Raw genomic sequence first — 27875 nt, forward strand, 5'->3', positions numbered from 1 at the left:
CTAATTAAAAGAATGAAGAAAACATATACAACTTTCGAAGTTTAATAAATTTACAAAGTATACCTCGGCATTTCAAGAACCACAAATATGGAATAACAAACAGAAACAAATTCTATGGTTTAACTTAACAACTAAATATAACATGTAAGGTTTTGTGGACTGGCCTAAGTTTAACTTAACAAATTTTAGGTGAGCTTGGTTCATTTAAGTTCCTAACAACACTTTCAAGATATTTTATTGAAGTTGAAGAATATAAAGGTTTATTAAAATAAATAGATAATAATTTCGATAAAAATATTGAAATTAATATTGTCGTCACTCTTTTTTAACCATTTGCCTTTTTAAATTATTCCCTTTTTTTTATTTTGTTTTAAAAAAAAAGTATTTATTTTTTTATTACCTTCAATTTGTAATAGTCAATCTAAAATTAAACTTTGAATTTGTATTTTTATTTAACCAAATGAATTTAACCTCTTCTCAGTCTTGTTTTCGCAAGTATTTGTAAGAAAGCAGTTCCGAAATAAAGGAACTCGGATGTTTCTATCAAAAGCTTCCTACGACAGAATCCTTCCTAATAAACATACAGTTTTCTTCATCTAAACCAATAAACTAGCTGACCTAACCTTGTTGATGTATAATGTCTTGATTGCTTTAGAAGAAAAAATACTTTTTTTTCAATTTATAATGAAGTTAATGATTACTTTGCTAAAATATGTAAAAGTAATATGTAAAGAATAACAGAATAAAAATGTAATAAAAGCTAAACTTAAATTTTAAAATGTTATTTGAAATTTGTAATCAATAATCTTGAACTCATCACAGAATTTACATACAAACTACACCAGCTATAGCTTTATTTTTTTAACATTTAGTGAAAGCTTATTTGTTTTAAAATAATCAGAAACTTTTGCTAATTCGATATTCATTTTTTTCAAATATATAAAAACAGGTTTGTGTCATCAGCAAACATGGTTGCCCTAAAATTTGAGTCTTTATGTAGATCATTAATGAAAATAAGAAAGAGAAGGAGTCCGAGTGTAGAGCTCTGGGAAACTCCATATATTATATTCAGTGTAAGTTGGATGGGTCATTTTCATTACTGTAAATAAACAGTTTTTGGTTCCTTAAATAACAAGAAAAACCTTTTAACTTGATAATGATCCTTTTTTTTTATGAAGAACTTTATGATCAATCGTATCGAAAGATTTTGTTAAATCAATGAAAACTCGCGCCTGTTGGGATTTTTCAAAAGATTTTATATTGGGATTTTTCGAATTAAAAGATTTAGCAATACTGCGAATAATTTGGAATACTGCGTGTTCTGTTGAATTTTTTTATTTAAATCCGAATCTATTAGCATATAATCTATTTTTTAGCTAGATTTTGGACAACTGATGCAAAAAATTTTATAGTTGGATTGAAGGAAATTCGTCCTTAGTTTTTAATGTTTTGGGCAGTGCGCACGTTTTCGTTTTCTGCATACATATAAGTTCTCTTAGAACTTCCCATGTGCGTTTTGAATTTTGCTCGTTTATTTCATGTAAATTTTGCTCGTTTATTCCATGTAAATTGAAGTAGTACAGTTTTTTTAAATTTTTTCTTTATTTTTTAAAAGTTTTGGCATTATTTTTGTAAAGAATCTTACTTACCTTTGTTTTGATTTTTAAGCATTTGATTTACAATTTTTGCTTAATTTTAGTGAATTTTCTGAGATCTTTTGTGATCCATAATAACATTAATTTTTTAGTATTTTTATTTACAGTACATTTGGGAATGTTAACATAATATATTCATAAAAGGTTCCTAAGAATGTTTCATAAGCTATATTAGCTTCTGTAGAAGTTTTTACTTGATTAATAGTGGCTTTTCGCAAGGTAGGTTACAATTTTACTGCATATACGGCTTTGTTTTATTATGAGAATGCCACCACAAATGACCTCAAAACCATTTGAAATTGCAAACAGAACTTGCGTGATTCATACGTTGAGGTAGCTGAAAACAGTTTTGGTTTTGCAAATTAAGATAGGTATTTCTCAAAAAACCTGTTCAATCTCAAAAAACGGTTGAAAATTTTAATATTGAAAAACTCAAGTAGACAAATTAACTACAGAGCTTGAGTTTTTCTCATTAATCACGTTTTTATTTAGTTTAACAAGCTTAAAAAAAAGCTAAACATTATAGATAAAATGTTCAAAAACCATTTTTCCTAAAATACTACATTCTGATTGGAAAATTTTACACGATAACAAAGATGGTAAGTAAAGTATAGTAAAGCTGGTTACGTTAGTATTGGTTATAGCATTGCTAATTATAGTCTTCATAAAAAAGGTATTGATTGTTGTATTGCAGATAGAAAACCGTTTTTAAGGGTTTTTTAAGGAAAAGATAAGATTAAAAGATGGTTAGGTTTCACTGGTCTGTAGAAGATTGGTCTAAAGCTATTTTTATTAATGAATCAAGTTTTGAGGTGGTTGATAATAAATCAAGAATTATCGGTAAAAGATTAGCTTCAGAAAAATTGAAGGAAAAATTTTGGGTACCAAGAGTACAAGACGGTTGCGGCTCGATTGGTTTATGGGGATGCCTTTTTTTTATGGGAATGGGATTTTAAAATATTTATATGAGAGGGGGGGGGGGGGAGAGAGAATTAGTTAGTATAATTACAAAGAGTTCTTGGAAAATTACCTATTAACTTCTGCTTTAGATAGGTTGAAGTAATAATAAACTTCTTGTTTAACCTATATTAACCTTATGAATCTATAGAAATATAGGTTAATAATAAGTTAATTGTTTCTTATTTATTTTACTATATTTTAAAATTAAAGTAAAAAAAGAATTTGCTAAATACCTTTTTGTGTTAACGAGGTTTCCCGAGCTTCGGTTGTCAGTAACCTATTTGAAATAGGCAGAGTAGACCTAAGTTTTTTAACATGTTTACCATACATAAAGTGATATGATGATAAATCGTAATAGTTACTGTTTTCAACAGAGCTAATTTTATCTTCGAGTTTTTTTTTGGGTTTGGAAACACAACGAAGAGTTTCAGGTTTTTCAATTTTGAGCGCCAACTCTAAAATTAAAAAGCAAAAAACTACATATAAAAACAATAGGATTAATAGAGTAAGTTAGCCTAGTGATCAAAAATACACTAACTTACCCTATTGAATATTTTAGGAAGAAACTAAAATCACGTAGAAAATTAGTTATTGAAAACTATTTTGCTCATTTTTTTTATTTTTTAATTTGTTTAAAATGATGAGAGTATAAAACAAAAACATATTAGGCTTTATATAAAATAAATTCAAGACATACCAGTACTTATAGTCTATAAATATATTATGAGTATGTTTAAAGAATATCGCATATAATGTTTAAGAAAATTCATTTGAGTGGATTTTTATCTGTTGAAACTTGCCTGATGTATCAATTTTTAAAATGGTTGGATACAATCAAGGTACTGCTATGTCTTGAAATTATTTAACGCCTAATAAAGTTTCTGAGTGAAAAAACCATCTCAAATGAGTGAAATAGATCATCTCAAACATAAAATGTAATATTCTATAAATTATAGAATATAACATCATGGACTAACATGAAACACATAATTTTAATATGTCTTGATACCATAGCTCCGAATATTGAAAAATGCATTCGAGGCAAACCATGCCCATGGCTTACAGGGGAAATAAAATACCATATGAACATACGTGACAATCTACTCCATAAATTTCGTAAATCAAAGTTAGCAATTGACAAATGGTTTTTTAAAAACAAGAGCAGTAAAGTTAACGCTATTATAAAACGATCAAAATAGAACTACCACCGAAATATACTTAACGAATCTGCGAATGAACCAGAGAGTTTCTGGCGTAACATTAAAAATATATACCCTTCCAAAGCTAAATCTTCAACTAATACAACGTTTAATATTAACTCGTCTCCAACCTCTAATCTTTGAGAAACATCATTTGCGTTTTGTGAACATTTCTGTAATTCGTTATCTATTGCAAAGATATATACTTTTTTTTAAAAAGACTATATATGGGCTTTATCAAATTGGGAACCAACTCGTACTTTTAACAAGTCTCATAAATTTATACCTCTAACGATTAATCAAAAAGAAAAAGAATTACTAGAGTTAAAAACAAAAAAGTCTACTGGTTTAGACGGTATACCACCATCAATACTGAAAGACGCAGCTAACGTCTAAACCACTTACTCACATAATAAATCTGTCTTTGAACCTTGAAACCACTTACTTGCATAATAAACATGTCTTTGAACCTTTGATCAACCTATCCAACTAATTGGAAATGCTAGAGACTTCTCTCAAGTTACAAGTCAAAGTTTCACAACAACATTCAAAAACTACCAACCTTTATATGTAATACCAACTTTATTAAAAATTATCAAACGAGTTGTACACATTCAATTATCAAATTATTTAGAGGAAACCAGTTTGATAAATGACAATCAGTTTGGTTTCCGACGTAAAAGATCAACAAAACTAGCTGCAACGCTTTTGTAGATAACATAGAACAAAAAGTTGACAAAGGTAAATTAGTTGGGGATGTATTTCTTGACTTAAGTAAAGAATTTGACTTTTTAAGTCACGGAATACTAATCAACAAGCTTAACAGTTATGGTGTTCGTGATACTGCTGCTGGTTTAAAGATTACCTATTTAACAAATCTCAAACAGTTTGTTTTCAAAACACGATATCTGAAACAGGAAAAGTTGTATGTGGTGTACTTCAAAGATCAATATTGGGATCTTTACTTTTTGTTATTTACTTTAATGACCTGGTTCCTTGTTTGAAACATTCAAAATCTGATATTTATGCAGACGACTTAGTCATATACGTTCCAGGAAAAGATATATTTATTATAGAATTGTGCCTTTCATCCGATATGTAAGAAATCTCAAATTTGTATATACAAAGATTTTTCTATACCAAGCAACATGGACAGAGTCCGTGTTGCTTGGTACAGGAAAATCTTTCTCAAGACAACCAAACACAATGAACGTTTCTTACAACTTCAACTCAATATGTTTCACCTTGAGCAATAAATACTTTGGTATTAACCAAGACCCGACACTAAACATGAGTAGTTATTTTAGCAAACCTTATAAAAAAGCATGTGGCAGATTAAGACTAGTTAAAACAATTCGATATTTGTTAACACCTCTTACAGCAGAATTCATTTATCAGTTGACTATTACACCCGTTTTAACCTACTGTTGAAATCTTTATCTCAGCCTACCAAAATTAAAAACAGATTAACTAGACTCTTTGCATACACGTGCATCTTGTATAATAAATGCAAACAGCAAGCACGAAGTGAACACAGAATCACCATTCTCACAAATTCTTATTACATTTTGTCTATTAACAAAGCAATTCATTTTTGGTTATCATGCTCAAACTTTACTAACTACTTTGAAGTTGTCAATCATTAAAAGCAACAAGTAATAGCAGTAACTTAATTAAAATTCCAAAAATTTGACTCGAATTTGCTAAAAGTTCTTTCTATTACTCTCGGGCAAGAATCTGAAGTCTACAATGATCTACCATTAGAAATTAGGAGAATTAACTCGTTGACTGAATTTAAAAATAAGTTAAAAATTTATTTTCAATAATATTTTTTATAACATTTTTAATAACCTTATAACTTCAATTGATTAAAATTTTTATTATATTTTATAACAGGACTTAACATTGATAACAGAATTGTAATAATTTCTAAAGTAATTTATCCTGTATAAATAAAAGAGCGAATTCCAAATTTAAGTATGTTTATGGTTATGCCAATAAAATACTTTGCAAAAAAGTGAGATGATTGAACCTGGGAACAACTTACTGCAAACAAAGTACTGCCAAAAGTTTATAATATTTATACGCAGATGTAACTATTGTAAAGAGAAAAAATTGTTTACCATGCTTTTGTTTACAATTTTAACAACACGATATTTGAAATGACTGGTATGATTTTTATCATTAAGAAATAATAAAAGGTATTATTTAGTTACATATATATATGCAGAGGCAATTTTAGGGGTGGGGGGAGGGGTGGTATTGGTGGGTGTCCGCCCTCCTTATCTCAACAAGGTGATTTTCAAGTTATAGTCGGTTTTTTTACGAAGTCGGATAGTCGGTATATATAGTAGATATTTGAGGACCTATTTCTTTTTAGAAGCCAGTCGGTACTTTTTATGGTTTACCCCCCCCCCCCCACTTATTTTATTTGTAGAATCACCTCTCTCTCTCTCTCTCTCTCTATATATATATATATATATATATATATATATATATATATATATATATATACACTACCGGCAATTAATTTGAGACCAGAGGTTACAAACGGTATTTACATTTCAAAAATAAGTATATCTGATTATCATATTTGCACTTCTTTATTTTTGGATCAAAAATAAATAGAGCACAATAAATATGATAGAATAGGATATGAGCATTTTTGAACCCAAAAATTTGCTTTTGTACAAAAGTATACAAAAATGTATGTGCTGAGTTCTTCCAGCATAAAAGACAATACAAGTATTATTTTTAACTGTTACTTAATTTTGATTAATGACTTGTAATTGATATTGAAAATATAATTTTTCTCATTGGTAGCTTCTTGTAGATACTTTATGTAGATCCAATATAGTATATAATGACTTGCAAATGAATATACAAATATTGTATTATTTGAACTGTTTATTTTTTTTTTAGTTTCTATTTTGTCGTACTAAAATGGCTCCAGTTCGAGAATCAAGCTTTGAACAGAGAGTTCGCATTGTTTTACTTGATTAAGGTGTTTCAGAAAGAAAAATTGCCGAAAAAATGAAAATATCAAAGACTGGAGTTCACAATACAATCAAGCGTTTCAAGGAAACTGGTCAATATTGTGACTTATCACGACCTGGACAGCCTAGAAAGTTAGATGAACATGTTGATCGTCGTATTACGAGATTATCTATGTCAAACAGAAAATTAACAGCTCCACAAATAATGAGAGAATACAATGAAACTGCTGAAAAACTTTTTTTTTTCCGGACAATAAGAAACCGTTTGATGAAAGCTGGACTTAGAGGGCGTGTAGCTGCCAAAAAACCGTTGCTAAGGAAAGCAAACAAAGACAATAAGTCAATGGAAAACAGTAGTATGGAGCGATGAGTTCAAGTTTTAATTATTTGATAACAAGAGAAGAATATTTGTACGCCGGCACCAGAATGAAAGTTACATTCCGCAATGCATTGTGCCTATTGTTAAGCATGGAGGAGGTTCAATAATGGTATGGGGTTGTTTTGCAGGTCACAAAGTAGGAGATATGATCAGAGTTCGTGGAATTATGAAAAAGGAGCAATACAAAGAAATTTTGGAAAATCATGCCGTTCCATCTGCTCATCGAAAAACCCTTAATTTAATGGACTGGCCTGCGCAGTCACCAGATCTTAATCCCATTGAGCATCTTTGAGATGAAATATACCGGTATGTGAAGAAATTCCAAGTAAATTCTGAGGAACATTTATGGGAGTTACTGCAAAAGGTTTGGAAAACTGTAACCATGAAAACTTTAAACAAATTAATCTTTTATATGACAAGAATATATGAAGCAGTAATGAAGAAACGTAGTGGTTATTTTGATGAACACAAAGTTTGAAACTTGTGCAAAATAATAAAGACCTTATAATTTAACTTTTTAATGTGTGTTAAGTTTTCTATTTGTTTAGAAATATTTGTGAAGAAAACTGAATAAAGTATATTTCATGAACTAAATTGTAGTTTCTTTATTCACTGAGATCGAAAAAAACATAAACGAAAATATAACTGATAGATTTAATCGATTTTTAATAGAATTACTGTTTTCTCATCACTGGTCTCAAATTAATTGCCGGTAGTGTATATATATATATATATATATATATAATATATATATATATATATATATATATATATATATATATATATATATATATATATATATATATATAAATATATATATATATATATATATATATATATATATATATATATATATATATATATATATATATATATATATATTTATATATATATATATATATATATATATATATATATATATATATATATATATATATATATATATATATATATATATATATATATATATATATATAAACCAAGTTTTGTTTTGAACTAAAACAAATAGTAGTTAAATTAGTAGTAAAAATAATAACTTTAATTTTAAATAATTGAAAACTAGTAAGTATATGTATAAAAAAAAAAAAGTAAATTTAGATAAAAAGCTTAAAATTTTAATTCAAAACAGTAAAATTACCCGAGCGCGAAATACTTTCATCTTTTATTAGGCTATTCTCGTATGACAATGGATTTTGTTTGTGTTTATTTCTTTTATTCGGAGAAACGCAATATAACTTTTTACTTAGGAAAAAACTTTCCACTAAATAAAAAATAATTAAAAGACTTAATTAAATATTAAATTTGTTTAAAAAACATGAAAATAAACCTTTAAAATATGGAGAAAAATAGTTGTTTTACATCTTATGTCAGTTTTTGGGTTAAGCCTGACTGGTTGACTGAATTCATGTAAGGTTTCTTCAGTTGTGTTCGGCTTTTGGATTTTTATGATACCCATAGGATTGTTAGCAGTTTTTAAAGGATCTTTAATTATTTTTTTTATAGATAGGCTGAATAGAAAATTGTTTTTGTTTCCACGCGAGTGAAGTAGCTTTTGCGTTGCAGTTGGCGTACTGGGTACAAGGGTTGTACTGGGTTTATTAGACAACTTAGAAGCCTTTTCTAATAAGCATGCACGTTGCTGAGCTAAACAGTGTTTTTTAAAATTTAGATTAAAAAAGCTTATAAAACAAAATCTTAAATTTCAATCACTTACGAAAAACTTCTTGGTTTTGGTCCAATGTTTTCAAATCGGTTCGTACATTTTTAACAGTCTTTAAATCAAGTTTTCCAACGTAAAAATCTTTGTCTCCATCGTGCGAAACCAACATGACGCTCTAGATTTATTAGATGTTAAAATTGATGAAAATTCTAAATTGTTGGGGCATTTGTATGGAATTGCAAAAGGGTAGAACGTCTCGGACATTAATATTTGTAGAGGCCCCGGATAAAGCAAATAATTTTTTGGAAAAAAAAGACTTTTTTTGATGTTAACTATACTTTTATAGTTATAAAGTATAAATTTATTAGCATATATGAGTTTGTTTGTTTGTTTTTACATAAACAGTACCTTATTTGAATTACTTTGTGGCAGCAACCATGGATGTTGAAATATATCTTGTAAGGTTGATCTTTTATTTGTACTATGCGTTAAAATTTTGCATATCAAATCTTTACACTCTACATTAAAACGTAAAAAACAAAATTTGAAAGATTTAAATAGTTGATATTAACAATCGAATGAAATAATTCGTTCGGATATAATTAGCATTAATCGAGAAATACATAACAGATTAGTTTTAAATTTTTTTAGGTAGTAAGTAACCTAGATTATGGCCTGAATGACTTTTTTGATGCCGCTATCCATTTTTCTCTCAACTACGCGCTTCGTTTTCACTCTCAATTACGCGCTGCTCAAATTAGTTTAATGATTTGCACCTTACGGGACGATTTCGATGCACTACTCCCTAGTCTTCTGGGAATAGTGGATCGTTGCCAAAACAGGCCAAATGATAACTGCCTTGCAGCTCTTGTTAAATGGAAAAAAGTATTTCTGAAGATACTCGTTGATGTACAAATCAGAAATCAAAGAATTTCGAGTGGCAAATGTAGCACTTTTAAGCCCACTAAAGCAAACCATTTGCCACGCGAGGAGGAAACTTTTCTGTTTGAATATACTTATATATGTTGAAGACATAAACACCTAATACCTGACAAATAACAATATTGATGGACATGCAACTGTAAGAAATCCTTTCTGTAGTACATTTTGTCGTCTTAAATAATGAATAAATTTTATTGGTCGAAAAGTTTGACGAGCTTCTCTGCGCGGCAAATTACTTTTTATTCTCAATTAATTGATCACTTGGATTCAAACTCTTGCTTTTAAGTGCTTTTTTGACAAGATAAGGACTGCATTTAAACATTTTTGCATTTGAACAAGATTTCTTTGGAATCAGCACGGATTTCTTGGCCGGATGATCGAATCAATAAAACCATTTACCATTCCGCCGCCTCTTCTTTATTTGGTAGTTTGAGTCTCATTGTATCTCCTCAATATGTCTCCAATTGAAAGTTTAGCTATTTTTGATAATTTTTGAACTTTTGAATATAAGTATTTTGAAGAGCTTTTATTCTGGTTACTTTTTGTTTATTTTTTTACACTAATTATTCAGTTGTTTACTCATTTTAAACTGATTAACTGATAGTATTTGTAAAACACCAATACAATTAAATATATATAGAAAAATGTGTATATAACATCTTTAAAAAAAAATTGGAATAAATTCGTTATTTTCCAAGCTATTGCTAATTATATCCAACCCAAAAGTTTTGAGCTTAACCGATAATTATTTGTAGATAAATGTAAGTACTAAGGATGGAATAATGGCAACATGCCGATAGCGATTGCGATATCTGATAGATATCAAAAAACCATATCGCACTTACTTTTACAATGCTGATAAGTTGACATAAGTTATCTCGCACTCTAAATCAAAGGTCAAATGTTTGATTGTTTTGGTTTAAATTGTTTGTTAAAAACTCCATCAACTTAACTAGTATGAAATGTTTAAACTTGTTTTGATTTATACGAGTTACTGAAGTACTTTTCAATAAAAAGTTCAATTTCATTAGAGGCAAAATTTACCTCGGTTCTAGTTGTATGAGGAACGTTTGCTTTGTTTTTTGTCTCGAATTGTATCAAAAAATGTCGAGTTGAATCGAAGCTTAGTTATATTTTTGGAAGTTATATTTTTTGTTCATGGAAGAATATATGTATTTTTACACATTCTTCGTATTATTTAAATCATGATTGATAAGTCTACAAAAAGATGCCCTATAAATCACTATAATACCTCTTCTAAACGCACAGTTTTACATTTGAAATTTATACTTTTATTTTAGCTAGAGACTTTGAAAGATAATATATATATATATATATATATATATATATATATATATATATATATATATCTTGAAATATCGTATTCTTTCTTGTAAAAAGTGACGTTTTTAAATTTTCAAAAAGTCTTTAATCCTTAAAATATTAAATTACCTTTAAAATCTCAAACTAAATATGGACCTAACACACTAAGGACCATTTCTGGAACTTTTTTACAAATTCAGAAAAAAATAAGTATGAGTTCATCTCTGATGTTTCAATGTTTTTGACTAATTTTCAGAAAATGTGACTTTCTGACTAATTTTCAGAAAATGTGACTTTCTGACTAATTTTCAGAAAATGTGACTTTCTGACTAATTTTCAGAAAATGTGACTTTCTGACTAATTTTCAGAAAATGTGACTTTCTGACTAATTTTCAGAAAATGTGACTTTCTGACTAATTTTCAGAAAATGTGACTTTCTGACTAATTTTCAGAAAATTGGCAGCCAATTTGAAAAAAAAAAAAATTTTTTTTAATTTAAAAAAACAAAATGTTTTTTAATAAAGACTTGGTCTTTTATGTTGAAATGTAAATGTTATAAAAATTTTTATTTGTTACTTAACATTTTTAAAATCTTTTAAAAGATTTTAAAGTTAATAAAATATGTTTTGTAAAAATAATATTTATTAGTTGGTATAAATAATATATATATATTAATATATATATATATATATATATATATATATATATATATATATATATATATATATATATATATATATATATATATATATATATATATATAAAATAGTATGAAAAAATGTTTACAAATACCTAAACTTACAATGTGTAACTGGCTACAAACCAAGAAATGCAATCAGATCAATTTATAAAGTAAGTAAATGTTTATTCTACTTTATCGTGTTATTAGGATATTTAAACTCACTAAACACTTTTTATTTTTTTTGGCAGTGATAAGCAGGCTTTGTGGGGAAAAAACTGCTTGGAAAATTTTGAAGTTCGAACCTTAATATTATTAGATCTTCATTATATATATATATATATATATATATATATATATATATATATATATATATATATATATATATATATATATATATATATATATATATTAACTAATATTTTTACTTTTATAGTTTTGTTTTGTGTTTTTTTCAATGTTTTGTTTTGTATTTATGCATTTCAAAGTTATGTTTTCATTAAATTTTAAAATTGTATGCAAAAGATCTTGATTTTATTATGCTTTTTTTTGTATATACTTGTATTGTAACTTCATTAAATATTTTTATGAAGGATAAATATTTTACTTGGATACATATTATAAACTTATTAAGTTTTTATTAAATTGATAAATATTTTTATTATTGAGTTTTGTTATTGATTACAACAGTTTAGTTATTAAAAGACTTCCAGGAATGTATAGACTGGGTACTACTGTGAATAAAAAGTATAAACAGCTACAAAAAAGTATTTTAGGAATTTTAATTAATATATTTAAACAGACTGTTTGAATATACTGTTACATTATTTTAGTAATGAACTGAACTGTTAACAGAATTTTCTATTACAAATTTAATATTTTAAATCTGTATAATCTGTATAAGATTATAGATTTAGTTTTCTATTAATAATTTTTCATATCTTAAAAAACTGTGTTTCTCTCATTTATATTCAATAATATCCATTTATATTTTTCATGTTCAAAAGCAAAAGCATTTTGTAGTTTGTTTTCAAAGTTGATAAACACCCGATACAAGGTATCAGATATACCTTATATCAGGTTGTAATATTCTGATACAAGGTATCATACTTGGATTTTATATATATCATTTTAAGATATTTTCATATAACATAATCAAAAATATATCATATTTGAATAATGAAAATAATTTATTTCTATTAGTTTTGATAAATATTACCTGTTATAAAAATATAAATAAAATGACACCTTTCCTAATGTTATGCTTTTTCTTTTTCTTTGAATAAATTAAGGTGTAGATGTATATAGTAGTTATATTGGTTAAGGTTAAGTTATTATATTGGTTTAAAATTAAATTGTTATATTGGTTTGAGATTAAATTAAAGTTAGCTATTTAATCCACAACATATCTAAAGCTATGCTGTTCAACAAGCAATGCAAATTACAGTGTGTGTAGATTTATGAAATAGAATTTACAAATTGAATGAAAATAGAACATGTATGATAAATTGATAGGACAGTAGTAATTTTTTATTTTTTTTATGTTTTTTAGGTATTGGCAGGCTGTACTTGACGACTTACCTTCTTTCAACGATATTAAAAGAACCTTCAACTATAAGCCAATTTAGAAACCATTCGCAAAAACTTTTGATATTGATTGGTCTATTATAATTGTATTGTTATTTTTACATGGTTTCCACTTACTATGATGGAATTGTGAAAACACGCACAAACTGGCAATCGGGACAACAAAAATTAACGCCGTGCATAGCACATAGCTTTTTCCGATTAAATATCTATACTAATTTTAAGTACTTTGGAACCGCAATGTCTTTTTATTCGATTTTTTTTTAAAATTTTGCAATAATGACTCACATTTTTTACGATATTGGTGTTGCGATTATCCCACCCTTAGTGTGTGCTAACAATAAATTACATAAATCTGATACCTTCGGACACTGACACTCGGCTTGAAAAACGTGGCTTTTCTTTAGTTTGTTCTATTAATGCACAAATGTTGCGATCGTTATAAGGGAGCTTCCCATTGATCATTGCAAAAAGTATAACCCCTCTAAATATTTACACCAAAAATAACTTATATTGAAAATGTGCTCTCATTATATAAATAAAAAAATAAATAATATAATGAATGTTAAAATGCTAATCCCGAAATCTTCATTAAGGACTCAATTTTAATAACAACACAATCACATTAAAGATTTAACATCATCAACAACTCAATCTCATTAATTATTTATGATATTATTTATCACAATTCATTGGATTTATTTAACCATTGCATTTATAAGTAAAACTATTATAATCCTTACAAACTCCAAATGTCTGCAATTTTTCCATCGTACTTTTCCGCTTGCAATATTTCTGGAGCTGCGTAAGCGTAACTACCACAAAAGGTTTCAAGAAGAACATTTTTATTTGTTGGAAAACGAGTGGCAAAGCCAAAATCTTAATAAGGTATTTCTCAATTATATAACACAGTTGTATAATGCTTTATCTAATCTTTTATAAAGCATCAAAGTTTCCGTTATTCGTCATTATTATTTTAAATTCCAATTTTTATCTATTTTATTTTTACTTTGCATACTTTTTTACTTCTGAAAAAATCTTTTTTATAATTATATTTTTATATTTATTTTTAGTTAATTTTAATTTATTAATTTTAGTACTGCACTTTAACACTTTAGTACTGCACGTTAACACTTTAGTAATGCACTTTAACATTTTAGCACTTCAGCGGCGCCAAACATTCTTTGTAGGTGTTTAAAAAAATGTTTTTAAATGCTTTAGTTATTGGGAAATCTTTTTTTTACCTCTATTTATAAGATAATCCCAAATATATGCAATCTTTAGACCTTAAATTTTGTAAAAGTTAAAAATATACTTATTATTGATTATCATTGTATGCTGTTTTCAATTTTTAGTAATACAATAGAAAATAAAAATAAACAAAAAATTTGCTTAAATATGCATTCACTGTAAGAAAAAATTCTTCAAAACTAAACAAAACAGTTTGAAAGAGAATGTGTTGACCCTCAAAAAAGAAGAGCAACGATTGACGTCTCATTTTGTAAAACTGTTTAAAAAAATTATTATTTGTAATTTGTAATAGTCAAGCTGTTTTAAAGTGACATTCTTAACAATGACATGACAGGTTGCTGACATGAAAGGTTGCGTTTAAAATAAAATAACACCTTTTTTGATATGCAACTATTTTTAATGCAGCGATTATTTTGATAAAATTTGAAATTTATTGATGAGTTTTAATTTAAACTGAGATTAAGCATTTTAGTCTTTTAATTAAAGTTCCCCCAATTTAATTAAACAGAACGTCAATTATTCTAAGAAATAGCTAGATTGTTCAAATAAGCTATATTCTGCCGTTATTAAACCTATTTAAGCAAAAAACTGCATTCCATGCATTCCATATGCCAAGGTTATAATAATATTATAGGTAACGGTTGATATGAAAAAAACTTTTTTATTATATTTTATAGAAATTCAATGTAACGGCATGCTCAAAATATAATTTCCATGGTTTTCTATTTAAAAGTAAATAATAGGTAAAGCTAAAATTCATTTATGTACTCTTTAATACATACCTGTTATTTTTATTACCTCTTTGCCATCGCTTGCTTCTGCAATCAGAATATTTTCGCACTTGAGATCTCTAAACGATGTTCTTTTACAAACCTTATTTAAAAGAAAGTGAAAACAAAGTGTAAATAAAAGTCATCATTTAAAATACCGGTGAACTATATTTCTTTTGTGACAATGTTGTACAGCTATTAAAAGTTGTTTGAAAAAACTCTTTGCTTTTTTTTCCCCAATCCCTGGTCTGTTGTTTTGTAGCTCAGTCGATCTTGAATTAATATATTCCAACAAATCTCCCTGGGACGCGTATTCCATTACAAGATAAATTTGTCTTTCAGTTCGGAAAGTTTCATAAAGCTGAACCTGTCAAAAGTTAAACAAAAGATAATGAATTTACAAAGGAACGTTGAGTTAAGAAAGAGGGCTTACAAAAACAGGCAAGGGCTTATATATATATATATATATATATATATATATATATTTATCTATATATAGATATATATATATACAGGCGCGGATTCAGCTTTTTTGATGCTTAATATAGCTAACTTCCTATCATGGAACAAACTTCAAAAATTTATATGTTTATATTTTTGTTAAATAAGAATGGTTTGTAAAAAACTGCGATGATTGGAGTCTGGGAACGAAAAAGCCCTAAAATTTTGGCCACAACTGCCCAAAACAAGAGAGCAACAAGTTCGTAAAATATTTTTTGTACTACTCTTAAATAAATTTATATTCATCAATAAATTCTAAATTTCATACAATAATCTCTTAGTGTTCAAAAATTATGACCTTATAAAATTTGTAATCCCTTCAAATTGAGGGGGTTCAAACTTTGTGTAGCCATAATTATAGGACAATAGGAGATTATTGTATGAAATTTAGAATTTATTTATGAATATAAATTTATTTAAGAATAGTTTAAAAAATATTTTACGAACTTGTTGCTCTCTTGTTTGGGGCAGTTGTGGTCAAAATTTTAGGGCTTTTTTGTTCCCAGACTCCAATCATTGCAATTTTTTGTGATGTATCCATATTTGATATAAGTATAAACATAAATTTTTGGAGTTTGTTCCATTTTAGGAAGTTAGCTATCTCAAACATTAAAAAAAGCTGGATCCGCGCCTGATATATATATATATATATATATATATATATATATATTATATATATATATATATATATATATATATATATATATACATGTGTATATATATATATATATATATATATATATATATATATATATATATGTATATATAAATATGTATATATACATGTATATATATATATATATATATATATATATATATATATATATATATATATATATGTATATATAAATATGTATATATACATGTATATATATATATATATATATATATATATAAATGTATATATATAAATGTATATATATATATATATATATATATATATATATATATATATATATATATATATATATATATATATATATATATATATATATATATATACAGTATCCAAAAAAATATACAGTATTAAAAAAAATCATAGTTTTAAAGATTGCATCAAAAAAATGAGTTTTTCGTTAAAATAACTAAAAGTTTATTTTAGATGTCTTATCAAGTATTGTTTTAAGAATTTATTTTTGTATTTGTGAATTCATTGCTTTTCAAACCTATTGAGTTTTACACAATTGATTTAATGATGCATAAAATTGACTGCAAAAAAAAATCGTACAGTTTAAAAATAATGTCAAATTGATCAAATTCCATGGAAATTACATTCCAAAACATTGATGTTATTTATGTCAAAGTATACCTTCGTTTTCTTAGCGGTATGTTTTGGATTGTTATCCTGCTGGAGTATGAAACCGCTTTCGATTCTCAATTTTTAAGTATATGGTTGCAAGTTAGCTTTGAGGATTTTTCAATACATTGAAGCATCTATTTTTTTATCAATAAATGTAAATTTCCCCACTTCTTTTCAACTCATACTACCCCAAACTATCACATTTCCTCCTCCATGCATTACACTACCTCGCAACCAACTCAATTTATAAGCTTCTCCTTTTTTCAACACACTTTTTGGACTCTATCCGATGAGACGAGATTGTATTTTGACTCATCTGACCATAAAATTTATTTCCAATATGATATCAGCATTTTTAATTACTTTGATTCAAATTCCAATTGACGTTTTATTTGTTTAGAAAATAAAAAAAGTTTATTTCGAATCTTTCCTATATCCTTCTTCTCTTAAACAATTTCTGATTGTTTGAGGAGTCACTGTGATGTTATGATCTTCTTGAATTTTTAAAGCTAATTTAGCTGCCAAAACAAATATATTTTTCTTCACGTTAATGATGACATCAATCATATTTTGATCAATTGCACTAATGGTCTTGCATTTTCGAAAAATTAGCAAACGAGCATTTAGACGCAAAGACAACTTGAAATAAGCTATAACGAGGGCATGGGATAATATAACAACAGAAGAGACCCAAAATTTGATCAACTCAATGCCAAATCATCTAGATGAGGCTACCAAGGCTAAAGAAGGCCCCACTCGAAACTAATTTCCATAGAATTTGATCAATTTGACATTATTTTTGAACTGTACAATTATTTTTTTTGCAGTCAATTTTATGAATCATTAGATCAATTGTGTAAAATTCAATAGGTTTGAAAAGCAATGAATTCACAAATATACAAATAAATTCTTAAAACAATACTTGATAAGATACCTAAACAAACTTTTAAATATGTTAACGGAAAACTCATTTTTTTGATGCAATCTTTTTTTGCATACTGTATATATATATATATATATATATATATATATATATATATATATATATATATATATATATATATATATATATATATATATATATATTATATATATATATATATATATATATATGCAGGGGCGGATCCAGCTTTTTTTAGTCTTTGAGATAGCTAACTTCCAGATATGGAGCAAACACCAAAATGTTTATATGTTTATACTTATGTCAAATAAGGATGCTTTGCAAAAAATTGCGATGATTGGAGGCTGGGAACAAAAAACCCCCAAATTTTGTGCCCCCCCCTGCCCCAAACGTGAGAGCAACAAGTTGATAAAATATTTTTTGTACTGTTCTCAACTAGACTTATATTCATCGATAAATTTTAAGTTTCATAGTATTATCTTTCAGTGTTCAAAAATAATGACTATATAAAATTTATAACCCCCTCAAATTGAGGGGGGTTTAAACTTTATATGGTCATAACTTTTAAAAGCTAAAATATTTTACTATGAAATTTAAAATTTATCGATGAATATTAGTCTAGTTAAAAAAAAATGCAAAAAATATTTCATCAACTTGTTGCTCTCACGTTTGGGGCAGGGGGGGGGGCACAAAATTTGGGGGTTTTTTGTTCCCAGCCTCCAATCATCGCAATTTTTTACAAAGCATCCTTATTTGACATAAGTATAAACATATAAATGTTTGGTGTTTGCTTCATGTCTGGAAGTTAGCTATCTCAAAGACCAAAAAAAGCTGGATCCGGCTCTGATATGTATATATATATATATATATATATATATATATATATATATATATATATATATATATATATATATATATATATATATATATATATATATATATATATATATATATATATATAGTATATATATATATATATATATATATATATATATATATATATATATATATATATATATGTATATATATATATGTATATATATATATATATATATATATATATATATATATATGTATATATATATATATATATATATATATATATATATATATATATATATATGTATATATATATATAGAAGACGAGGCAAGATGGAAAACGTTTTGAAAGGCCTGAACTATTGCAAAACTAGCTGACAAGAAGCAATAATACTTTGTCAGTATGTTTATTTTATCATAGTTGTTTGTTGCCTGTATGAATTTTCAGTTTGCAATAAAAAAAATTTGAAATTAAAATTAAAATAAAAAGTTCATAAGTTTGGTCATGTGACCGGGGCAAGATGACTTGTTATGCAATTTCTGCCTCCAATTTTATAAAATTTTAAAAAATACCAACTTCTCTAATTAAAGTAACACAAAATAAACGTGCGTCACAAAAAAATATTCTTAAAGAAGTTACATCCAAAGGGCACCACCAATTATGAATAACCCAAACTTTTTTTATGCGCAAAAAGTAAACTTAAGCGTATAAAATCGCGTTAATAATATTTAAAAAAAACAATTGGATTTTTTTAAATACAAGATGTAAATATAGTTTCGTTTTCACCCATTGCTAAGACTTTTTGTTGACTTGTTATATGAAAAGCCATCTTGCCCCGTTTTCCCCCATATACATACATACATACATACATACATATATATATATATATATATATATATATATATATATATATATATATATATATATATATATATATATATATATATATATATATATATATATATATATATATATATATATATCGTCCCCTAAGTACTATCTTGTTTAATCTACAAATATAATAAATAAAATGTTCTATCTAATACATAAAATAAATATAAAAGAAAAATTATAGAACATTGTATTTATTAATATATATATATATATATTTTGTATTTATTTTATCTATTTATAAGACATTTTATCTATTACATTTGTAGATAGAACGAGATAATACTGAGGGGATGATATATATATATATATACATATATATATATATATATATATATATATATATATATATATATATATATATATATATATATATATATATATATATATATATATATATATATATATATATATGCAAAATAGATGATGTATTATTATGGTATAATAATAATAATAATACAAATACTCTTGTGCGTTTAAGAGTGCCTAATACTATCAAATAATAGAGCAATATTTATTTATCTATATAAAATGAATAAAAACAACTTTTGATGGAACTCTGAGTTTCATGCCTTTCGGCAATCATCAGCCATCGTGTATTTCCCGAAAAATACACAATGAAGTCCACAAAAGTACCAAATGGCTAATGATTGCCGAAATGATGGTAATTTTCCAATGAGAAATACACAATGGCTGATGATTGCGGAAAGGCATGAAACTCAGAGTTCCATCAAAAGTTGTTTTTATTCATTTTATATAAATAAATAAATATATATATATATATATATATATATATATATATATATATATATATATATATATATATATATATATATATATATATATATATATATATATATACATAGAGAAACAATATAACATACCACGTGAGGTAATCTATACGCAGCATGTAAACATTCAATTTCTCTGGTTAAAAATTTGTTGACGTAGTCTTTAGGAAGATTTTTTCTTTTTATGACTTTGATAGCCACCTTAAAAAAAAAATTTTATATATATATACATGAGTGTTTTCCGAATAAGCTATCTAGAAAATCACTTTTTGCATGATTATGGAGTTGTGGAAAATGACTTCTGACCAGATTTATTACATCCCCTGCTTATCTGCTTTCCACATGGAATGCAAATTGTATGAAATTACAGGTATCATTAATTTTGTAAAGTTTAAAAAAACAAAATTCGTCATTTTGAAGGTTTGTCTCGCACACCGTAGCGGAAATAATTTACTTGAAAAAAATGTCTACCAGAAACGGTGTGCGTTTTCGAAACCACGGTACTTTGTACAATTATAATCTAAATTTTGAAAACATTTTGTCGACGTCTTTCAAAAAAAAAGGGAGTTAAACGGGTGTTAGATTTTTAGTGTTTAAGATAGGTAACTTCCAGAGATGATGCAAACTTTAAATTTTGTGATATTGATACTGGTATCAAATAAGAATGTTTTTCATAAAATTACAGTGATAAGAGTCTGGGAACAACATACACCTGAAAAGTCGGGACCCACTTTCCCAAATGTGGAAAGAATAAAAAAATGTAGAAAGAAGAAAAAATAATTTTTGTGTTTTATCTTAACGTAGATCGAAATTTATCGGATAAATTATCTAAAAAAAATAAACGTTTACATTACAGGTTAAATGTGTAAACAATATTCCTCTGTTTTGTCTACTTTCTTGTGGTATACTGCAAGAAAATAGATATAATGAATTTTTTTTTATCTGCTGCAATAGTTAAAAAAATATTTTAAAAATTGATAAGTATTGCTCATATTGTTTCAAAATGCCAAACATTAAAAAATCTCATAAAGCACACTGTTGCGGAAATAGTTTATTTGAAAAAAATGTCCACCAGAAACGGTTTTCATTTTCGAAAACACGATACTATAATCTAAATTTGGAAAAATTTCTATCAAAAAATATTCTATCAAAAAATATTCTATCAAAAAATATTCTATCAAAAAATATTCTATCAAAAAATATTCTATCAAAAAATATTCTATCAAAAAATATTCTATCAAAAAATATTCTATCAAAAAATATTCTATCAAAAAATATTCTATCAAAAAATATTCTATCAAAAAATATTCTATCAAAAAATATTCTATCAAAAAATATTCTATCAAAAAATATTCTATCAAAAAATATTCTATCAAAAAATATTCTATCAAAAAATATTCAATAAAAAAATATTCTATCAAAAAATATTCTATCGACGTTTTTCAAAAAAAAAAGAAGGCTAAACGGGCAGGTTTTTTTTTGTACTCGTTAATGGTTGGCTCATATTCAGGTAACTAGAACCAAGACATGCAACTTTAACAGGTTTTAAACATTTAAAGGAAATAGGTATAGAAAAAATATGTTCATACTTTTTCCAGCTTGGAAGATTTTATTAATTCTTCACATTTCAGATTTTATTAATTCTTCTAACACATGAATATCTTTTAGCGATTTAGAATATTTTCTACCTTTAAATTGACCACCATGCAGCTTAGGCCTTTAAAAACCTAAAATTTGGTTCCACTAGTTTGCCGATAACCTATAGTTTGCAAATGTTTTTTAAGATTATTCATAAATTTCCACAAAGTAAGTGAAGTTTTATTGGAGCAAGGATTTCAATAACTTTTACGTCATCAGGCATATCAACTTGTGGAAGGTTAACGCAATTAATATAAGATACTGTTGATTTTTTTTAAATATTGTCAGGCGGCTTTGTTAGCATTAGCTTATGAACGGATAATTCCTCGACTTCTGATCTTACCATGATTTTCAAAGCATTTTTTTTTGTTAATGTTATACCACGGAAAAGGATGTGTTGATACTGCACTTTTAATTCCAAAAAATATAATTTTAAATCGTTTAGCTTTAAAAGGGTGATAGTTTTCTCAAGATTTTAATGAGACTCAGCCACGTTTTCTGTTAAGCCAATAACAAACAATTTGTTTACGCCACAATCTTTGTATTTTCCATTACCTATTGCTTTCTCATAACTAAACTTTTTTTTTTGACATTATTTTCTGTCAATTTTTATATAAATTTTAAACAAACTTTAAAAATCCACCTGCAACGTCCACACCCATCTTTAGGATGTAATCTTTTGACAATTTTCTCTCTTTTATTACTGTCTCCACAAGTCCTTTAATGTTTTCACAATAAACCAATTGTCTGGAATCTTTTTCAAAAAATTTTTCTTAAATATCAAAATAATCATTTAAAAACTTATTTTCTTTGCTCAGTTTCTCTCTTACATTGTTTTCAAATAAGTCTCTTCCCTTCCAGCTTCTAAATATGGTAAGAACTTTGGCTCCCTGTGTATTACTAACAAGTTCCACAAGTGTTTTTAAGTTTGTTTATTTTCAAAATTGGGGTTTTTTCAACTGGAAAAAGCATTTTTAAAGAGCTTTTTGATTGTTAAATTTATATGTTTTTACCATTGGCTGCGACGCCCCTCCAATTGAAGTTTGGCCCCTCGTCCATCTTAATATCAAAAGAAATTTACATCCATGTTTTCAGCTTTTATCTTTCAAATATTTTGTATAAATTTCCAATTTTTAAGTTTGAAATATTAAATCAAGAATAAAAGGTTCGCCATACCTTCGTCAAGTACTTCTGTTAAATTTATCTTCTGTTTCTCTTCTACTTGTGAAAGTGCAAAGGTGGGGTAGTCCTCTTCCAATGACTTAAATTATTCTTTCAGGTGTGATGCCTATTCTTTCCAACTTGATTCTCCCTCTATTTTCAGATGTTGATCCTGGAGTAATTGTAGTTTGAGCAATTTCACATATGTCACAAACAGAATGATTGGTTTCAAGTAAGAATACTTATTTTAACTTTTGAGAAATTGTACGGTTTACTCAGAATATTGTTTTTATCTCCTTTTTTAAGTTTTTGTAATGCTTTTCTACATTTAGTACAATGTCATTTAGTAATGCCATTATTAAAGTTTTAATTGTTCAATTGATTTTAATAAGAACTAATAACATTTTTTTCTTTAACTTCGGTCATTCCTGATTCTTTTGAAAAACAAATTAGGAAGACTAAGGCTCTATTATCTTTATGAGATTTTTTAATGTTTGGCATTTTGAAACGATATTAGCAATACTAATCAATTTTTAAAATGTTTTTTGTAACAGATGAAAAAAAGTTCATAATATCTATTAACAAATTTTCTCGCGGTATACCACAAGGAAGTAAACAAAATAGAGGAATGTTCTTTATACATTTTTTATTGTAATGAACGTATTATTTAAAATTTGCCATAAAATTACGGTCTCAAAATCCAAACATTTGATAAATAAGATAAACAAAAGAGCAAACATGAAATTTTTGAAGAGTTCAATTTTGATTAAAGTGAAATTTCTATTATTATTTTTCTCGCAATTAATAACTTCTATTGTTAATTGTGAGAAACTTCTTTTTCCTTTACAATTTGCCACCATTAGGCTGAGGTAAATTTTAAAAGCTGCTGCAACATTCGGAAAGTTTCAACCAAACCATCATTGAGCAAAATGGGTATATCAACAACTCTTTGCTTATTTTTGTATCATCAGAATTCATTTGTGTGACTGCGTAAGACCCAAATAGAACCATTTCCTCTCCCAAGAAGACTTTAATGTAATTGGAATAATGCGCTGCTAAAGTATCACACTGTTTCATCACTTCCATACGAGTCAATGTTTGCAAATTGGTCATAAACCCAAATCTGCTGGCCACATCTGAATGTACGGTAGATCTGTGAGCCAATGCTGCTTTTAATTGATTGATAATTGCAATCAGCACAATAACTCAAAATTCATCTTTTGCAAGCTGGAGAACTTTTTCAGAAGTACCTTCATCAAACTGTTGCTTTCTTTTTTTGACTCTTTTGACTTCTTTTTTTAATATACTTCACATTTGGACAACTCTTTTTCCATATTTCTCAAATTTATTAAATTCTGTTGAACATCTTAACAATTGAACATCCTCTGACAATCAATGCAAAAAACCAACCAAAAGTTTTATTTAAATCTAAAGTTGCACCTTGTAAAACTAGACTTGTTTTATTGAATCTTTACATTATCGTGTCCCAAAAGACAATCAAGGAACCTGTTTTCAATTCACCAAGACGTTTGCTAGTTCAAGCGCCTTTTGTCCAGTTTTACCTTTTGTACGTTCATCTGTTGCAATGCTATCTAAAGCAGATTGAATACTCTTGTAACCCTTCCGCAAAGCACTTGTTGCATTAGCATGTGCTGATCAACGTGTGGTTTTTGCGTACTGGTGTCTTGTCTTTGAGTGGAGATACTAAAAAATGTGTAGATTCGTTACACAAAATCAAAAAAAAAAACCAACTGCTGCATTACAACAACCAACACCATATCTACAAACTAAATTTAATGAATGAGAAAACAAGGCGTGTAAACAGCATATTCACAAAGAGATAAAATATGAGCCTTAATACTATTGTAACTTCCAGTTATATTCGAAGCATTATCATACGTCTGACCAAGACAGTTGCCAATGTCAACACTATTTTTCTCTAAGAACTCCAGTAATTCATTTGATAATCTAATTCTAGTTGACTTTCAAATTTAATGAATGTCACGTGCAATAAGTTAGGTGTTAGATAAATTGATACACTATAGTACTTTGCTTTTTGTATTTCATCAACAATAAAAAAAAAATTTCTGACCATTAAATTAATGAGTTCATCACAGACAGTAGAAGATACGTATGATGTTTTGCCGCAACTGGGGTTGCCAAGCTTATCAATATGAGCAGCCAAAAAAGGATCATAAAGAGCTAATAGCTCGAGGATGCTCATAAAGTTGCCGTTGTGTACTGAACCAAATTTTCCTTCATTCTTACAAAGTAGAAAACCACGCTCAGCTAAAAAGTTTACCACATCCACCGTCTGCCAAAGAACAGATAACCAATACTTAGATTCATTTAAAATTGCATTCTCCTGTTCCTTATCAACACAATCAATCACACCGCGTTGCTGTGCAAATGCTAAACAAGCCGATATATGACTTTCACTATTTTCATGGCGCTCGACATCACATTGTCCATTTTTCCAACGAATAAACCCTTGGGTAAAAGGAGAGTTATTTTTCACATCCGATGATAAATACTTACAATTGAAACAATAAATATGTCCATTTGATGGTGCGTAGCAAAGCCATGTACGTTCAGATTTCTCACCAGTTAATTTATGATGTCGAGTGAATAATGAAGGAGAATAATACCGGTTTCGGTTTATAGTACTGTCCGAGAGTTTTGATTGCGAAAATCCTTCATCTTTATGTAGACATTTAATACTGCCGGTGCTGATAAAATGAGATCGCATGTTTGATAAAACTGTTTTTCATTAACTCAGATCAGTTTCCCAATCAATTGGCAGGTCTACCATTGCTTGTTTTTGTACACATTCAGTGTCAACGTCTGCTTCAGTTGTAGCCGGTTCAAGATCGACTGACTCTTGATTTTGAACTTTTCTGATTTTACATTCAACTTGACTTTTAATTTTCTGCTTTTGAACTGTTGCACAATGTAAAAAAGTTTCCATTTTAGATGAGTACGCTACATTTTTAACAATTTCAACTCGCAGCTGAGTTAACTCATGGCTGTTATAAAGTTTTGTAACTGTTATTGTGAATTAAAAGGAACATTTATCATTACGGAAATTGTTCTTGCTTTCTTGTTCTTTCTTTCCTATGGCACACGACTTTAAATACTTTGAGTAAAAACAGCCTGCTTTTTCAAAAAGTGTGTTAAAACAATTCGGGGGCCAGAGGCACGTGCTTCAATTGCCTCAGTTATAATCTGCCATTGGCAATAGCTACTGCAGCATGGGTAGATGGAGGACTTGTATCCAAAAATGACAATAGATTAATAGTTAATCACAGTAAAGTTAGAAGAGCTAGGGATAAAGTTATGAATGAAGTTGCTAATCAGTTTGATAATGACTGCGATAAAGAGATTATAGACTGTATATTTTTTGATGGACACAAAAATCTGACTAAAATATTTTTAACTGTAGATCAGACAGACAGTACCCCGCTAAAGATAAAGAAGAACATTGCACTGTTTGTTCTGGTGATGGGAGTATTTATTTCATTTCACGCCAGCTAAAGAAGCAGAAATGCTGAAAACATGCTGAAATTATAACAGATAAAATTTTTGAATATACTGAAATGAGGAAAATTAGCACACACTTAACAGCAACTAGTGGAGGCTCTGCTAATGTAAATACTGGTTGGGATACAGGAGTAATGCACTTAATAGAACTAAATTTAGGGCGAGAGTTAAATTAGATTGTCTGTGCTCTATACACCAATGAGTTACCATTAAAACATCTGATTAAATTGTTAGATGGAGGATCTAAAAGTGGTAAAAAACGGAGTGGAATTATTGGAAGCTTACTTGACGAAACAACCAATCTTGAAATTAACCCTTTTTTTACTAAAATTGAAATTGGTGAGCTGATAAATAACAAAAAAAGTAACTGATAAATAACAAAAAAAGTAACTGATAAATAACAAAAAAAAAACTCTATTGTTTAAAAACATTATTAAAAAGAGTTCACAAATTAAATAAGAAAAAATTTATTAACAATTGATAAAATGACCAAAAATCAAATGTAAAATCATAAAAAAATAAACAAATATTTTACGTTTCATGAAAAAAATATTTTTTTCAAAATAAAATTTAGTTTATATTTGAAAAAAATAATAAAAATGATTTTTTTAATAAGAACTTAGATTTTATTTAACAAAGAAGAGAGAAGTTTCTGTAAAAATAAAATTCTTGAAATAAGAGGAGAAGGTGATGAAAATGTACAACTAGGAGACCTATCTGTTAGACCAAGAAGGACACCAGATATCAATACTAAAGCAATTTTTCTTAAAGATCTTATTGATTGGAATGAAGCTTTTGAACCACCATTCACTTGTTGCATGACAACTACAATTATCAAAGAGTACTTTTTTAAACCAATGCACAGTGGGTCAGAGATAAGCATAAATCCCGAAAATGAATATTTATAGAAACCTTTTGTTTTTTTTACAAA

At 27.2% G+C, this 27875-nt stretch overlaps 1 protein-coding gene across 6 annotated transcripts in view; it reads right to left on the minus strand.

Annotated features, from left to right (window-relative positions):
* LOC101239175 (testis-specific serine/threonine-protein kinase 5) overlaps window positions 1-27875 on the minus strand; it is a 38117-nt gene that overhangs the window by 2300 nt on the left and 7942 nt on the right. For 3 of the 6 annotated variants that reach the window (XM_065807705.1, XM_065807703.1, XM_065807706.1), the window contains exons 2-11: window positions 20699-20806; window positions 15560-15768; window positions 15414-15481; window positions 14124-14259; window positions 13743-13864; window positions 9258-9367; window positions 8904-9024; window positions 8549-8833; window positions 8328-8450; window positions 2849-3070 (exon numbers count right to left, since the gene is read on the minus strand). In XM_065807705.1, the coding sequence (XP_065663777.1) occupies window positions 2849-3070; window positions 8328-8450; window positions 8549-8833; window positions 8904-9024; window positions 9258-9367; window positions 13743-13864; window positions 14124-14259; window positions 15414-15481; window positions 15560-15768; window positions 20699-20806 (1504 nt within the window). The remainder of the gene's footprint in view (window positions 1-2848; window positions 3071-8327; window positions 8451-8548; window positions 8834-8903; window positions 9025-9257; window positions 9368-13742; window positions 13865-14123; window positions 14260-15413; window positions 15482-15559; window positions 15769-20698; window positions 20807-27875) is intronic. The other 3 variants (XM_065807709.1, XM_065807708.1, XM_065807707.1) reach the window with 2 other exon arrangements.

Source organism: Hydra vulgaris, chromosome 10, assembly GCF_038396675.1.
Source record: "Hydra vulgaris chromosome 10, alternate assembly HydraT2T_AEP".
Classification (NCBI taxonomy): Eukaryota; Metazoa; Cnidaria; class Hydrozoa; order Anthoathecata; family Hydridae; genus Hydra; species Hydra vulgaris.